The following is a 16,893-nucleotide window of genomic DNA, read 5'->3' on the forward strand; positions in this document are numbered from 1 at the left end:
TAAACTTTCAGTTGGAAAACACAGCAAGTATCATTATTAAGTAGACAAGTATATTTAAATTTACTTATGAATCAGAAGTTTGCTCACAAAGGAGAAATAAACATTTGGAGATGCAAATCATTCAAGACATAAATGAATTCTTAGCGAACGAACATAAACTTTGATGAGAGTGATTGATACACCTCTCTGAGGTGAACAAGGGTGATCAACATATGCTTACTTGTTAGATGTAGTGTGTCTGACAGATAGAGACTACTCTCATTCCTTATATACCATCCTTGGCTTGTGTGTTACTATGATTCTGGAAGCTATGCCACTTTTGTTTAAAATACCAGAAAGATCACCCATAATGGATAAGTTTCAGTGGAGTTTCCAAACTAAGACAGACAACAAAGAAAGACCTGGTGACCTTCTTTTTAAAATTAGCCATAGAAAATTCTTTGAATCACAATAGAATATTGTGAAACCCAGTCCTAGAAGATGAGCCTTTGAGGTTGGAACGTGCTCAAAACACACAGTGGCCACAACAATGGACTCTAGCATTCCAGTGATTGTGAAGATGACACAAGACCAGGCACCATTTTGTTCTCTTGTACATGGGGTCCCCATGAGTTGGCACAAACTTGATGGCAACCAGCAATGATACCTGAGCTTCAAGTTTTCTCTCCCTCACACTCAGAGATGGAGCAGTGATGGATGAAGCCTAGGGATTGAGTGAGGGTGTCAATTTAACAAGTAATTATATTTCAGTTACATCAAGGTGTTTGCCTCAAAATACCACCTATCCAACAAATATACAGGACAAGTTTGGTCACTATTTTATGAATGAAGAAATTTTAATTCTTCATCTCATTTCTTATCTTATTTATCAGATCAACATTTGACCACAGATATTACAACACTGTGTATGTGTATATATGGAGGGCAGAGGGGGAGTATGCATTCTCAATTCAGTTTTCAACAGTCAGAGTCTTATTGGATGATTCCTCTTGACACCCATTCTCTGTTTACACACAAAGTTTATTCAAAATGATACTGTTAATGATATTAGCAAGTTATTGATCTGGTATTTTACTACGCTCTTTGGCAACCTTTTGCAAAAAACATTGTTTGGCAGGTCACATGTTTCTAATTCAATTTTCATTGCTTCTTGAGGGACAGCATTAACATAAACTAGGAATATATTTGAAAGATCCATATACAGCATATAAATATAAATGTAAATATTCACTAAATCATTTTAAAGAGTTATTAATGTAAATTTTTAGCTTTTTGCACTCCTTTCCCCATAAAAATATAAAGATGCCTTTTAAAGTTATCTAAAAAAAAGGAAATCTGGTAGCGTAGTGGTTACGAATCGGACTGCTAACCTCAGGATCAGAAGTTCGAAACTACCAGCTGTTCCACAGGAGAAAGATGAGACTTTCTGCTCCCGTAAAGATTTACAGCCTTGGAAACCCTGTACAGGGTCACTAAGAGTCGGAACCGACTCCACGACACATAACAACAACAACAACAAACAAGCATTTCTCAAGTATGTTTTGAGTTTTATGCCAAGAAGATTTATTAGGTGGCCTGATGCAGAATATAATTTAAAATTTTGTCTTTTGATATAATACAGTAGCTAGGAACTTAGACTCTAGAATGAGTCTCCCTGTGTTAAAATCTCAGATCCCCCATTTTCCAGTTGTATAAATTTAAGATTTTTCAACCATTCCTCATAGTCTTGGTGTGAGTTGTGCACAGTACCTGGCACATAGTAAGGGTACAGTAATTATTATTTTTGGTTCACTTAGCAGGAAAAAAAAAATGCTGGCTATCCAGCCAGGTGACATTCTCCTCCTGTCCAGAATGGTGGATGTGTGTGATAGGTCTATGATGTATATACATGTAAGAAGACATACCTTTTCTGAAAACACCCTCAGTGACTATTCTGGAGTTCAGAAGTGCCAGAATGTCTTGCAAGGCAAAATCTGGTGAGTAGGCATTATGATTGGAATTTCAAGTAGTAATAAATGCAATTACTGAAAACATTTAAATCTCATTATGTCAGTTAAGACATAACTCAGGCTTGCAGTTCTCATAACAACTAAATAGTAAAGACAATCAAGCTCACAATGTTTCCTAGAACACAAATAAAGTCTGGGTAAATTCCTTTGTAAAAATGCAAAACAATAAGCATAAAATGCCAAAATACAAAGTATTCTTGGAATGGTTAGTTTTTTCATAGGTCCTCCATCTATCTTATCTATGGGTCATTTAGACATAGTTCCTTCAATGTATGTTGTAAAGCATATTAGGCTTGAAGCAAGATAAAAAGGTCCATAAATTGCTGGAAGGAGACCCCCCATCACAATCTCCCTTAACTGCAATTACCCCCTGGCTGGGTTTTGCAAAGATTGCAAATTTATATTTGAAAAATATTGTGTCCCTAGGCTAAAACCCTTATTTTAGTCTGAGATTTTGGAAAGTTAGTAGTTATGCTTGTAATTACATTTACTAAACTTAGGAACCATGGGAAAGTCACTTTGATGTGAAGTTTGTGACTCTTTTCCTCTAGTAGGTTTTGTTCTGTAGGTGCCTGTTGTTGTGAGATGTGAAGTCGGTTCCATCTATAGAAACTCTGTATAAGGTTTCCAAGAGCTGCTGGTGGGTTTGAACTGCCAACCTTATGATTACCAGTCCAACGCTAATCCTAAAGTGCTCATTTATGTGCCTGTTCATAGTTTAAGTGAATTTTCAAGACTTGGAAGTTCTGACTTCAACTCTGAAATTCTGAAGTTTTGCCTTTCAAACTCCTTTACCTATTAGGCAGACTCAGAGGAATCTCAGTGGCAAGGCAGGGCCTCTCCTGGCAGGTAAACTGTCCTGAAGAATCCCGCCTCTTAGGGGCGTGTCAGTACCATTTCCTGGAGCAATCAAACTGGGTGGCTCCATTTTCCTTTTGAGCTCAAATACTTTGCTTTCTCTCCTGCAGCTGCCAGACCTGCTCCTGCTGCTGCTCAGGTAACACTCATTTTTCCGTTGGCACCATTGTGGGCATGGGTGATTGATATAGTGGCTTCTACACATGTGCCTGCCTGCCTGCGTTCCTACCCCTTTCTTTCATTGTCTTTATTTGTTCCTTAGGGAGAACACCTGAGGCTTTACTTGCTGACCATTAAGAAGATGATAAGTTCAGCTTATTGGAGTGAGACCAGCAGCAGCAGCTGTGGGACCCAGCAGTCCCCAGAGGTGCTGCAGTGCCAGCCTCAGCATTATCATTGCTACCATCAGTCAAGTACAGCACAGCAACCACCAGAAACAAATGTAGTGTATGAACGAGTGAGGACATACAGCGGGCCCATGAACAAGGTGGTGCAAGCTTTGGACCCCATTGGCTCACGAGAAGTACTCTCTCCTCTTGAAACCACCTCTTCCTCCCAGAATTTGGTTTGGAGTGACCATTCCCAGGTACCACAAAGATAATTGTACTATGCTAGTGAAATGGGTGAAATCTTGAATCTTATCTCTCTTCTGACTTTCTGTTTTTTTGTGTTTTTTTTCCCCTCTGTTCCCAGAATGTTACTTCCTGTGGGATAGCACCTATATGTGCTCTGGACAGTTACCTAGTTTCCACATCTTGACTGTTCTTCAATTTATTAATGCCAGTTGTTGTTCACTTACCAGTTCCAATGATTTTTATGATCTCATCAAAACATAAGAGGTCTCATTTCTTGTTGGATTTCATTGGATGATCTGGTCATTCTTTTGCCTCTACTGCAAAACAGTCCTCAACTTGAATACAGTAGTTTTAAAGAGCTAGTTCCCCACTCATACTTTAGAAGCAAGCAAGTTTTTTGTTTTGTATCACGTACGGTATTGCAGCGACAATGCCATGCATTGAGTGGCTAACAATTATTTGTGTTCAGTAAGTAGTATCAGTAAATAGGTAAGTGACAGATGTAAATGTCTGTTTGAATTAGCATATATGTTTCATCCTCTGAAAATTATACAACTGTGAACAGTTTATGGAATATTGATAAAGTGATGAAGGATTGAGAAAGGTAAAATGTGATCAATTAAATGAAAACTAAAATTTCATTCTAAACCCTTTAAAATAAAATTAAAATTTTGAAGGAATTATTTCTAACACTCGATACCTATGCTAGTAATATTGCCAGTGAATTAACATGAACATTATAAAAACATGTAAAATGAACAGCTCTGTAACTGAAAGGTCTGTAATTCAAACCCACCACCCACTCCATGGGAAAAAGATATGCCAGTCTGCTTCCTTACAGCCTTGGAAACACTATGAGACAGTTCTACTCTGACCTATAGGGTCTCTATGAATCAGAACCAACCCCAGAGCAATAATGGGTTTGTTTGGGGCTTAAGTATATTTTTATTCTTTAACTCTCTTTGCATTATATAGGCATGGCTTAAACTATCTGGAAACATCTATCCAAATGGAAATTATGTTTTCAAGATACACTTTGAACTGTGAAAAGCTCATAACACAACCATTGGAGTGATCATTATTCTGTTAGATTATTATACTGGTTTGGAATAGTAAAGGCATTTTTTCTCCAAAACCACTAAATTAGCAAGATATCTCTAAAGTATATAATAAAAAGTACTTGTAAGTGGATATTCAAAGATATAAACTATCCCAAACTCTGAAGGCCAATTTTTTACTTTTTAAATAGTTTTGTTTGAAAAAATAAAATATAATGAAAATTGTAATTATAAAAATTATAATTTCCTGCTTGAGAAAAATTCCACCTAAATTGTGGTCAAATTATGGCCAAAGAAAAATAAGATAAAAAATAGTAATCTGGATACATGATAAGAGTAGTACAAATGTACATTAAAATACCTGTTTTGACAAGGTGGGTAGTCTTTATTCCACAGTAGCTCAAACAACAATAATGTGGAGACTGAAAACATCAATTACTATTATCATAAGAATGCTAAAATAACACTATCCACCACAGTTATTTAGATATATTTAACCTCTTTTTTGGAGCATAGTGGCTCCATATGAAAAGCACTGGACTTTGAACCACAAGGTTTGTGGTTCTAACCTGCCAACCACTCTGCAGGAGAAAGATGAGGTTTTCTGTTCCCATAAAGATTCAAAATCTCGGAAAGCCTATACAGGGTCACAATGAATTGGAACTGACTCTACGGCACATAACAGAAACAAAAACAACCTGTTTTTGCCAACTTGTTAGTAAAAGAAAGATATGTAGATACAACTTTAAGGGCTGTAATTAGACACATTTTAAGCATTGACTATATAAAAAATTTAGGATTACATCTTATTGTTTGTTCCTTGGTTCAACTTTTCCTTGTAATAATACTCTCAGTGTTAAGCTGGTAGAACCTTTAAATAAGATTTGCCTGTTTCTTACCTGATACTTGTTGAAATGATCCTTATGAGACTCTCTATCCTGAAACATAGTTATGCAGAGGTTACAAACAACATTAGGGATAAAATATGTGGCCCCAAAACTAGGATAAGAGATCAGAGTGAAGCATGTTGAAAGGTCTGAAGTTATTTATGGTTGAAAATAGAAAAATATGGACTGGGGTGGAGATGAGGGAGTTGAGATTCTAGCTATGTGGTAGATGAACAAAGAGATTTTGCTCTCTTAGTGAGACAAAAAGAGGTACAATTTGACTATAAAGTTTTACCGGAGTATATATCAAAGACATTCATAAATCAACTTTAAGGGAAATAGCAAGAAATCTTTAGGTCAGCTGCCACAAAGAGTACAGCCAGGAAAATATTTTATTTTTTATTTTTATTACCTCATGTTTATTAACAGAATAGCATTGTGTAAAGTAGTACCTAGATTTGATCTGGAATTACTGTCATGCTGATTAAACTGGTAAGATGTGGTAGCAGCTTTATTATGTTCCATGACAAGTAGAAGCAAGCACCACATATTACTCAAAAAAACTTTATTTTCATTATATTCTAATAAACTGTTTTTTATTATACCATGTTTCATAGACATTTTGAGTTGGTATGTGCCTGTTATCATCATGCCAGAGTTTGTGATGATGGTAGCTAGGAAAATGGGTAATACAATCAATTGTTGTTGATAAGGGCCCTGGAGTAGGTTTCGAATCATCAGTTGTTGGTAATTACGAATTCAATTAAACTTTTGCTTTAATATTTTTAGCATTTGGTGTTTCGATGACATTCAGAGCGTTCATAAGATTTAAAAATAGATATAATGGCCCATAAGGAACCCTGGTCCTGGTGTGGCACTGTGGGTTAATGAGCCAGACTGCAAAGCTGTTTGAACTGCAAGGTCGGCGGTTCAAGCTCACCAGCTGCTCCTCTGAAACCCTGTACAGGGTCGCTATGGGTCGGAACTGACTCGACGGCTCTTAACAACAACAACAACAGCAAATTTTGATTTTTGATTGTGAAGTGCCGTCGAGTCGATTCCGACCCATAGCGACCCTATATAGGGTTTCCAAGGGTGTAAATCTTTACGGGAGTAGAAAGCCTCATCTTTCTCCCGCGGAGCGGCTGGTAGTTTCGAACCGCTGACCTTAAGGTTCGCAGCCCGATTCGTAACCACTACGCTACCAGAGCTCCTTAACAACAGCAAAGGAGCCCTGGTAATGTAATGGCACGCAGTCCGAAACCACCAGCCATTCCGCTGGAGAAAGATGAGACTTCTTTCTACCATAAAGATTTTGTTTTTATTGTTAAGTGCCACCGAGTCGGTTCTGACCCATAGCGACCCTGTATAGGGTTTCTTAGGAGCAGCAGGGTGAGCTTCAACCACCGGCTTTGCGGTTCAAACCGACCTTGCAGTCCAGTGCATTAACTCACAGCGCCACATAGCCTCGGACATCCTATACAGAGTCCCTATAAGTCTGAACAGATTCTACAGCATGCAGCAACAACAAAACGTTTAGTACAAAATATCCCTTTGAGTTATGTTCCAGAATCTTACTTTTAACTCATGTAATAGACACACTGTTGTTGTTATTCAAGTGGCGTCAAGTCAATGCTGACTCATAGGGAGCCTGTATAGGGTTTTCAAAGAATGGCAGTTGGATTTGAACCACCAACCTTGTGGCTAGCAGTCCAGTGCTGATCCTACATTACCACACTAGGATTCTACAGCACTTTTATAATTTCCTATCTGGCTTAAAAAAAAAAAAAAACAACATATATTCTCATTACATTCTTGTGGACTAAAATGTTATTCATGGACATAAACTTTAAAAATTTTCCCAAGTACATAGTGTTGCTTTGTTTCTTGTCTATAATTAATCAAATATATTTTACAATTATTTTGGTGCTTGTCTTTTCTGCTTGATAGGGTATTTCTCAGAGAATGTTAAATTCAGAAGCCAGTGACTAGTGAAATTGAAGAATTAAAATCTCCTGATTTATACATGCAAATAGCTAATATCAAAAGCAGATGTAATAAAAGTCATAAAATGTATTATAGAACTGAATGTGATTTTGTAAATAAATGAATGGAATTCTAGAAGCTACTTAATCTTGCATCTCAATCTTTTAAAAAGTTTAAATATTAATCTCTCTATATTTAAATCAAAATGAAAATTTGCCTTGGACTTGTATTTTTACTTTCCATTAAATTATCTTTTCATGAAATTCAAGATGTTTTTTGTGGATATAGAGAGTGTCTATTTGAAAGAGAAATTGATCAAAATATAATATTTTTCAGTACCGTTCACTCACTGAACTTGTTCTCTGGATACATATCTTTGATTATTCAAGGAAAATCCACTTTGAGGACAAGCATATAAGTGTCCCACTTGTTTACGTATATTTCATTGTTATAGATTATTTTGTGTTTTGGCCACCAGTATTTTATTTAATAAAACCATTTTGGGTTTAAGACGGGATCTTTTAATGTATCTGTTACAAGAGTCAGTTTCATTCTTTTTAATTTGAAACTTGAAACCAAATTTAACGCTAGAGAACAGCGCAGGTAAGAATGTGCATTTATGAATGGTTTCTGCAATCAGTAATTATTCAGCTGAGACTTACCTTTGTTTACATAACTTCTTTTTTTACATAATTTCTTTTCCATTTTCTTTGATTGCAAAGAGAGCTCCTCTACATTTCTATATATGACTACAATCAGGAAAATTTCCGATTCTGTCAAGAGAGGTGTGTTGCTTTGAAACATTGTTGTTCAAAGGTGTGGTCACTACTAAAGTGAATGATTGTTCAAGGAAGTATGTTGACAGAAAAAGGAATGAGGTCATAGGAAAAAAGGTCCGCCCTTTCAGCTTTGGTCATCCCTTTTGTGCCTACAATTAGATTAAACTATAGAAACTGTGAGTGTAACTAATTTCTGGGTAAAATTGCTCATGCCAATTGTCTCTAATTTAAGGGAGGTCTGAAAAACTGCTGGGCCTGTTTTAAGTCAATGGTGCTCACAAGCTGTCATTGTGCTTGTGTGGCAAAACGGGAACTGGCAGATACTCAAGAAAGGGAGGAGAACTTCTTTGGTCTAAATTTCTTTTGTAGACTATTCATGGCTAAATGGTAGGTCTGCCATTCTTTCAAATCCCATTTGCAAGTGAAATCTGTCAAAACAAGAACATTTGAGCCATGTTTTCTTTGCATCAGCTGCCATCCCTTTTTTGACTGCTAATGAAGCATATATAGTTAAAATTTTTAAGCATACATTGGAGATGGAGTATACATTTTCTTTTCTCCCCATTGCCCAATTTTCCTTTAGTAAAAGGAGAGGAAAACCCTAAGAATGAACCTATTAAACAAGCAATTTGTATTGGGGGAAAAGTTTTGGGAAACTAGGTTAACATTCTTTTTTAATTATTATTATTAAGAAAAAAATCACAGATTTTACCCTAAATAGTGTATTTGTCTCATCTAAAGAGATTGTTGTCATTTAAATGTCTCTCACTGAACAAGATTCAGAAAAGCATCTTTAACAATAACCTAAGGCAGGCTTTAGCCTGGCTTTGCAAGATTCTAACAAGAGCATTTCCCATAGTGTTCAAGACATTTATTAATATGAAAGTATGAAAGTTTACCTTGACAAATTCTGTCAAGGTGGCTTTTAAAGATACTGTATTTTTGAAACTGACTGAAGAGTTTCAGATAAGTTATAGAGAAAATACCCATTCAAGTGGAGCTATGTGAATGTCTCAGATAAAGCTGCAAATCACAAATGTCCTGTGATAAGGCAGATTTTGACAGAAAAAGAACTATGTAACAGTTTGGTGTAGCACCTAAGTGTGTTGGCTTTGGTTTAAAACTTCCTGGGTTTAATTCCTGGTTCAGTGATTTACTAACTCTGTGCCTCAGTTGCCTCATGTCTAAATTGGGGCAATAATAACATCTAACTCATACATTTTTTTTTTTAATGACATGAAATAATACTCATATATGTTATGAAACACATAGCACAGTTCCAGACATATAAGTGTTAAATACACGCCAGCTATTCTTCAAATCCTGTCTGAATCTGTTCACTAGCTGTAGTACCTTGGATATATCACTTAATTTTTCAATGCCTTCATTTTCTTATTGTGAAGCAGGGATAAAAATATTGCCTTCAGAGTTGTTGAGAGGATTGAATGAGATAACAAGTGAAGATGTTGATAGTAATGCCTGGCACAGAGTCAGCACCTCAATGAATAATTTTGTATATTCTATTTGTATCATTGATTTATACAAATGCAGCAGTGGCTCTGTAGGATAAGCACTGGAATGCGAACCACAAGGTCAGTGGTTTGAACACAGCAGCCATTCTGTAGGTGAAAGATGAGGCTTTTTGCTTCTGCAAGGATTTAAAGCCTCAGAAACCTATACAAGGTTGCTATGAGCTGGAACCCATTCCAAAGCACTTAACAAGAGTGACTGAGGAATTGAAATTTTCATTTTATTTGGTTTTAGTTAGTTTAAATAGAAATAGCTACATGTAGCTAGAGACCACTGTACTAAACGCACAGCTCCAGAGGAAATATTAGGTAAGAGTCAGACAGAAAGCAAGCTTCAATGTTAAATGTCACTTTACATTAAAAAATAAATAAATAAAGCCAGAAAATTCCATCTTGAATACTGAGGCTCAAGTTCAAAGACTTGAAAATCATATAATTCTTTCTAAAGTATTCCAGTGCTTTATCCTCCAGAGCCACTGTTGCTGTTGTTGTTGTTAAGTGCCTTCAAATTTGTTCCAAATTATAGCCTCCCTGTTTTTGAGGAGTAGTTGGTGGATTTGAATAGTTGACCTTGTGGTTAGCAGTCCAGTGCTTATCCTACTGTGCCATACCAGGAATGAAGGAGAAATATTTAAGAAAACATCTAAATGAAGAATAGTGGTTACAAGTTGGGCTGTCAATCTAAAGATCAGCAGTTCGAAACTACTAGCGGTTCTGAAGGAGAAAGATAAGGCGTTCTGCTCCCGTAAAGATTTACAGCCTCAGAAACCCTGTACAGGGATACTATGAGTCAGAACTGACTCCCTGGTACTGAACAACAACAACAATGTATATATATATATATATAAAACTATTTATTTATGTAGTTGTTCGTAGAAACCCATTTTGACAGGGTAAGTGGCTAAAAAGATGGAAACAAGAAAGATGAGTCCACTCAATCAGAATACATCTTCCTTTCTTTTGGGTAATCAATCTAAGCTTTATACTCTCTATGGAACTTCTTCCTACCTCCATTTGCCTACTGAATTAACTCTGAACTTTAGTAAGTAAAGTTCAAATATCATTCCAATTTTCCCATTTTTATGGATGAGGTAACTGAAACATAGAAATCTTACATTACTTGTTTAAATGAATACAACTAGTATGTAGTAAAACTGGAATTTGCATCCAGATCTATACTTATAAACACTATTCCTTACTGTATTTTAATGGTCTGCACAGTTAACTCTAATTTATATTGCACAGTGTTTGATGTGTGATTCATATTTATACTTCACAATTTTCTTGTATGTAATCTATTTAAAAATCACTCTGGTAGCGTAGTGGTTACGAATCGGGCTGCGAACCTTAAGGTCAGCAGTTCGAAACTACCAGCCGCTCCGCGGGAGAAAGATGAGGCTTTCTACTCCCGTAAGGATTTACACCCTCGGAAACCCTGTACAGGGTCGCTATGGGTCGGAACCGACTCTACAGCACTTAACAACAACAACAAAAGTCCTTTAGAACTCAAGCCAGAATATAAATAAATAACATAAATGCACATTTTGATACTTTCAGTATATTACATTTGTTTTTACATTATTTAGCAAGAAGGTAGACCTTTTGTTTTTGCTGTTAAAATGTTTCAAAAAATTTCTCACATCAATTTTGCTGATTTTATTTCTATCAAAATATGTAAGGCTCCACCACTGGTTAAAAAAATGATATTTTGAATTTATTAAAAAATTTATTCAAAGGTCAGGGAGAACTTTGATAGAAATGTTACATTACAAAGAAATAATATTGACATATGCCTTATAGTGAAATGCATGACCTCAACAATAAAATGGTGTTTGTTTTGTTAATTAGAATATTTTCAAAAATGTTGATAATTGATTATCAAAATTAGGTTCAAACACCTTTCCTTGATAATGTCAAAGGAGCTCCTTAGAATGGTGTTGTTATTAAGTGCCCTCAAGTCAGTTCTGACTAATAACGACCCTGAATGGGATTTCCAAGGAACAGCTGGTGGATTTGAACCACCAACTTCGTGGTTAACAGTCCAATGCTTATCCTGTGGAATCATACCAAGATTTATCTTGAAGTGTAATGCTGTCTGTGATAGGAAATATCATACGCCTACAAGGAAGATCAGTTTATGTAACTATTATTAAAATGTACACACTAACCACTAAAGCCAGTGATATTGAAATTGGAGAATCCTACCAACTTCTTCAGTCTGCAATTAATCAAACATGAAATAAAAATATACTAGTAATTACTGGTGATTGTAATTTAAATGTTGAAAATAAAGACAAAGGAGTGTTGTTGTTAAGTGCCTTCAAGTCCATTCCATCTCAAGTTGTTGCTAACTGCCATTGAGTAGGTTCCAATACATAGCCATCTATATAGTGTTTCTGAGAGTTGCTGGTGAGTTTAAACCACCAACCTTGTGGTACAAACTGAACTTTTTGAAAACATGGCCTTTGTGATATAAAAGATTCTGGAGATAACATAACAGAATTGTGCAAAACCAATGACTTATTCATTGCAAATGCCTTTTTAAAACAACATAAAAGACAACTATACATATCGACCTCATTATATGGAATACACAGAAATCAGATTGACTATATCTGTGGGAAAAGACAGTGGAAAAGCTCTATATCACTAGCCAAACAAGGTCTAGAGCAGATTTTGGAACAGACCATCAATTACTTATATGCAAATTCAGGTCGAACCTGAAGAAAATTAAAATAAATACATGAGAGCCAAAATATGACCTTAAATTTATCCCACCTGAATTTAGACATCATCTCATGAGCAGACTTGATGCATTAGACACTTAAGACCAGAAGTGTTGTGGGATGACATCAAGAACATACAGTGAGAAAGCAAAATGTCATTAAATAGGCAATAAAGAAGGAAAAGACCAAAATGCATGTCAGAAGAAACTCTGAAAACTGCTGTTCAGCATAGAGCTGCTAAATAATTGGAAGAAATGAGGAAGTAAAAGAGCTGAACAGAACATTTCAAAGGTAAGCTCAAGAAGACAAAGTTAAGTATTATAATGAAATGTGCAAAGAACTGAAGTTAGAAAATCAACAGTGAAGAACATGCTCAGCATTTCTAAAGCTGAAAGGACTTAAAAAAATCAAGGCTTGGTTTGTAACACTGAAGGATGCTATGGAAGAAATATCGAATGATGCAGAAAGCATCAAAACAAGATGAAAGGAATACACAGAATCACTGTATCAAAGAAATGGTCAATATTCAACCATTTCAAGAGGTAGCATATGATCAAGAGCCAATAGTACTGAAGGAAGGTGCTCTGAAAGCATTGGCAATGAACAAGTCTTCAGGAATTGATAGAATACAAATTGGAATCTTTTAATAAACTGATGTAGCACTGGAGGCACTCACTCATCTATGAAAAGAAATTTAGAAGACAGTTACTTGACCAACAAACTCGACAAAACTTAACAATGACAACAACAACAAAATTCAGTCTGTATGCTGAGCAGATAATCAGAAAAGCTGGATTACATGAAGAAGAATGTGTTATCAGTACTGGACCAAGACTAATTAACAGCCTGTGATATGCAGGTGATATAACCTTGCTTGCTGAAAGTGAAGAGGACTTAAAATACTGATGAAGATCAAAGACCACACTCTTCAGAATGGATTGCACCTCATTGTAAAGAAAATTCTCACCACTGAATCAATAAATAACATTAGGATAAATGGAGAAAAGATTGAAGTTGTCAAAGACTTTAGTTTGCTTGGGTCCACAATCAACACCCATGGAAGCAGCAATCAAGAAACCAAAAGACATGGCATACAGCATTAAGCAAATCTGCTGTACAAGACCTCTTTAAAATGTTCAAGAGCAAAGATATCAGTTTGAGGACTAAGATCCATTTGATCCAAGCCATGGTACATTCAGTTGTCTCATAGGCATGTGAAAGTTGTACAGTGAATCAGGAAGACCATAGAAGAATTTACGCATTTGAATTGTGGTGTTGGAGAAGAATATTAAAAGTCATGGACTGCCAGAAGAATAACAAATCTTTGTTGGATGAAGTACAGCCAGAATGCTTCTTAGAAGCCAGTAAGGTGAGATTTTGTCTCTCATACTTCAGACATATTATCAGTATGGACCAATCCCTGCAGAAATGACATCATGTTTGATAAAGCAAAGGGTAAGCTTAAAAGAGGAAAACCCCCAATGAAATGAACTGGCACAATGTCAGCAGCAATGGGCTCAGGTGTAAAGATTGTGAAGATGGTGGAGGACTGAGCAATATTCCATTATGCTGTTCATAAGGTCCCTATGAGTAGTAACTGATTCAACAACACCCAAGAACGACAACAAATATTGGTCTTCAGTCTTATCTCCAACTATCCACCTCCTATCAGTGTGTGTTTCAGACATATTGTACTGTTTCCTTCGTCTTAAAGCCACATATTTTTCTTCCTCCCACTTTGTTTATTCTGATAATTCTCACCCTTCCATCACATTTCTGACTGTAGGGATACTATCCTTCCATTAAAATTCATTTGGAAAATCATCTTCTTCAAGGTTTTCTAGCAGTACATCTTCAACACTTTGCTCCACGTAGTTTGTTATCAACATCTTCATTTCAGGTGTGGTCACCTTTTAAAGCTAATATATGTTTTCATTACATAACACACAGGCACTTACAATACTGAGTTGTTTAATGCATGTGCTTATGACCTTTCCTCCTCACCAAGATGGACCATACATTTCTTGATGTTTGAGGGTTTTTGTTTTTGTTGTTGTTGTTATTGTTTGAAATCAAACCTCAAAGACAAATCTGGCTTTGTATTATAAATGATTTGGGAAATAGAATGGAACTGTTATATTTCAGTCTCTCCTCTTCTCTCCTTTCTCTTTATTCTTTCCTCTCTGATTCTCTTCTTTCCCCCCTCCCTCTCTCTGTTTATGATGCTTAAAAATACTTTGCACATGCTGTCAGCAGTGCCTTTAGTAAAGAGATATGAGTTAACCAAAGTTGTGAGTTTCACTCTTCAGTACTATCTGTTTGAACTTAAAATAGAAAGTAGGATACAATTTGCTATTTTGAACATGTGAACAAAACATGAAATAAACATAAGGCAGCTATTTAATAAGTCAATGAGTTTCCTATTCTAGTTCTTTGGCCCCATTAATCATCTTGATTTAATTTGTTTATATTTGGTTTATTTGTTCCTATGGGCAGAACTAAAGAGCTCTGGTAACGTAGTGGTTATGAATTGGGCTGTGAACCTCAGGGTCAGCAGTTCAAAACTACCAGCTGTTCCACAGGAGAAAGATGAGGAATTCTGCTCCCATAAAGATTTACAGTCTCGGAAACCCTGTGCAGGGTCGCTATGAGCCAGAACCGACTCCACGGCACATAACAACAACAACAGCAACAACAAATGGGCAGAACTACCAATCTTCTGTTAGTTTGCTGTACTGTGGTGGCTTGTGTGTTGCCATGATTCTGGAAGCTATGCCACAGGTATTTTAAATACCACCATGGTACTTAAATGAACAGGTTTCAGGTGAGCTTCCAGACTAAGACAGACTAGGAAGAAGGAGAGACAGACTACTTCCAAATATTTGGTTACTGAAAACCTTATAAATAGCAGTGGAACATTGTCAGCACCAGATTGTTGAATATTGAAACATGTTGAAGAACACCAAAATATTCTCAGATATAGTGACAGAAGATGAGCTCCTCAGGTTGGAAGGCACTCAAAATATGACTAGGGAAGACATGCCTCCTCAAAGTAGAGTTGACTGTGATGACACAATCATAAAGCCCTTGGGACCTTCATTTACTTATGGGACACAGCTTAAAATAAAGAGCTACAGCTGTAAACATCCATTAATAATCAGATCATGGAATGTACAAAGTATGGATCTGGGAAAATTGAAAATTGCTAAAAATTAAATGGAACACATAAACACCGATATCCTAGACATTAGTGAGCTGACATGGACTGATACTGGATATTTTGAATCTGACAAGCACATGGTTTACTATGCAGAGAATTACAAATTGAAGAGGAATGGCATCACATTCATAATAAAAAAGAATATATCAAGTCAGTCATGATGATGTACAACACTGTATGTGATAGGATAGTATCCATACACCTACAAGGAATACCAGTTAATACTACCATTATTCAAATTTATTCACCAACCACTAAAATCAGTGATGCTGAAATTGAAAAATTCTACTAACTTCTTCAGTCTGAAATCGATCAGGCATGCAATCAAGATGTATTGATAATTACTGGCAATTGGAATGTAAAGGTTGGAAGCAAAAAGGAAGGATCAGTATTTGGAAAATATGGCCATAGTGACAGAAATGATGCTGGGATTGCATAATAGAATTTTGCAAGACTGGTGACTTGCTCATTGCAAATACCTTGTTTAAACAACATAAAAGATGATTATATACATGGACCTCACCAGATGGAATACACAGAAGTCAAATTCACTACATCTGTGGAAAGAAACAGTGGAAGAGCTCCATATCATCAATCAAAACAAGGCCAGAGGCGTCTATGGACCATTATTGCTCATGTGCAAATTCAGGCTGAAGTTGAAGAAAATTAAAGCAAGTACACGAGAGCCAAAAGATGACCTTGAATATAACCGACCTGAATTTAGACATCATCTCAAGAATAAATTTGATGTGTTAGACACTAAAGACCAAAGACCAGAAGAGTTGTGGAATGACATCAAGAACACCATACAAAAAGAAAGCAAAAGCTCATTAAGTAAAAAAGAAAGAAGGAAAAGACCAAAATCGATTTCAGGAGAGACTCTAAAACTTGTTATCCACATAGAGATGCTAAAGCAAATGGAAGAAATGAGGAGGTACAAGAGCTGAATAGAAAATTTCAAAGGTCAGTTCAAGAAGACGAAGTCAAATAGTACAAGAAAGTGTGCAAAGACCTGGAGTTAGAAGACCAAAAAGGAAGAACACACTCAGCATTTCTGAAGCTGAGAGAACCTAAGAAAATAATCAAAGCTTGACTTCAAGTATTGTAGGATTCTATGGGCAAAATATTGAATGATTCAGAAAGCATTAAAAGATGATAAAAGGAATACACAGAGTCACTGTACCAAAAGGAAATGGTCGCTGAGGGAGCCAGCATTCACCGAAGACCCACCTGAAAGAGGGATGTCATCTGCATCTCCATTGAGCC

At 36.2% G+C, this 16,893-nt stretch overlaps 1 protein-coding gene across 1 annotated transcript in view; it reads left to right on the forward strand.

The window, feature by feature from the left end:
- The first annotated feature begins 1,851 nt into the window (after positions 1-1,851).
- The window catches only part of POF1B (premature ovarian failure, 1B), a 287,784-nt gene continuing 272,742 nt past the window's right edge, over positions 1,852-16,893 (forward strand). The window contains exons 1-4 of the mRNA XM_006871314.1: positions 1,852-1,976; positions 2,812-2,858; positions 2,978-3,006; positions 3,130-3,453. Of these exons, the coding sequence (XP_006871376.1) occupies positions 1,852-1,976; positions 2,812-2,858; positions 2,978-3,006; positions 3,130-3,453 (525 nt within the window). The remainder of the gene's footprint in view (positions 1,977-2,811; positions 2,859-2,977; positions 3,007-3,129; positions 3,454-16,893) is intronic.

The sequence above is a fragment of the Chrysochloris asiatica genome, unplaced genomic scaffold (assembly GCF_000296735.1).
Source record: "Chrysochloris asiatica unplaced genomic scaffold, ChrAsi1.0 scaffold00167, whole genome shotgun sequence".
Classification (NCBI taxonomy): Eukaryota; Metazoa; Chordata; class Mammalia; order Afrosoricida; family Chrysochloridae; genus Chrysochloris; species Chrysochloris asiatica.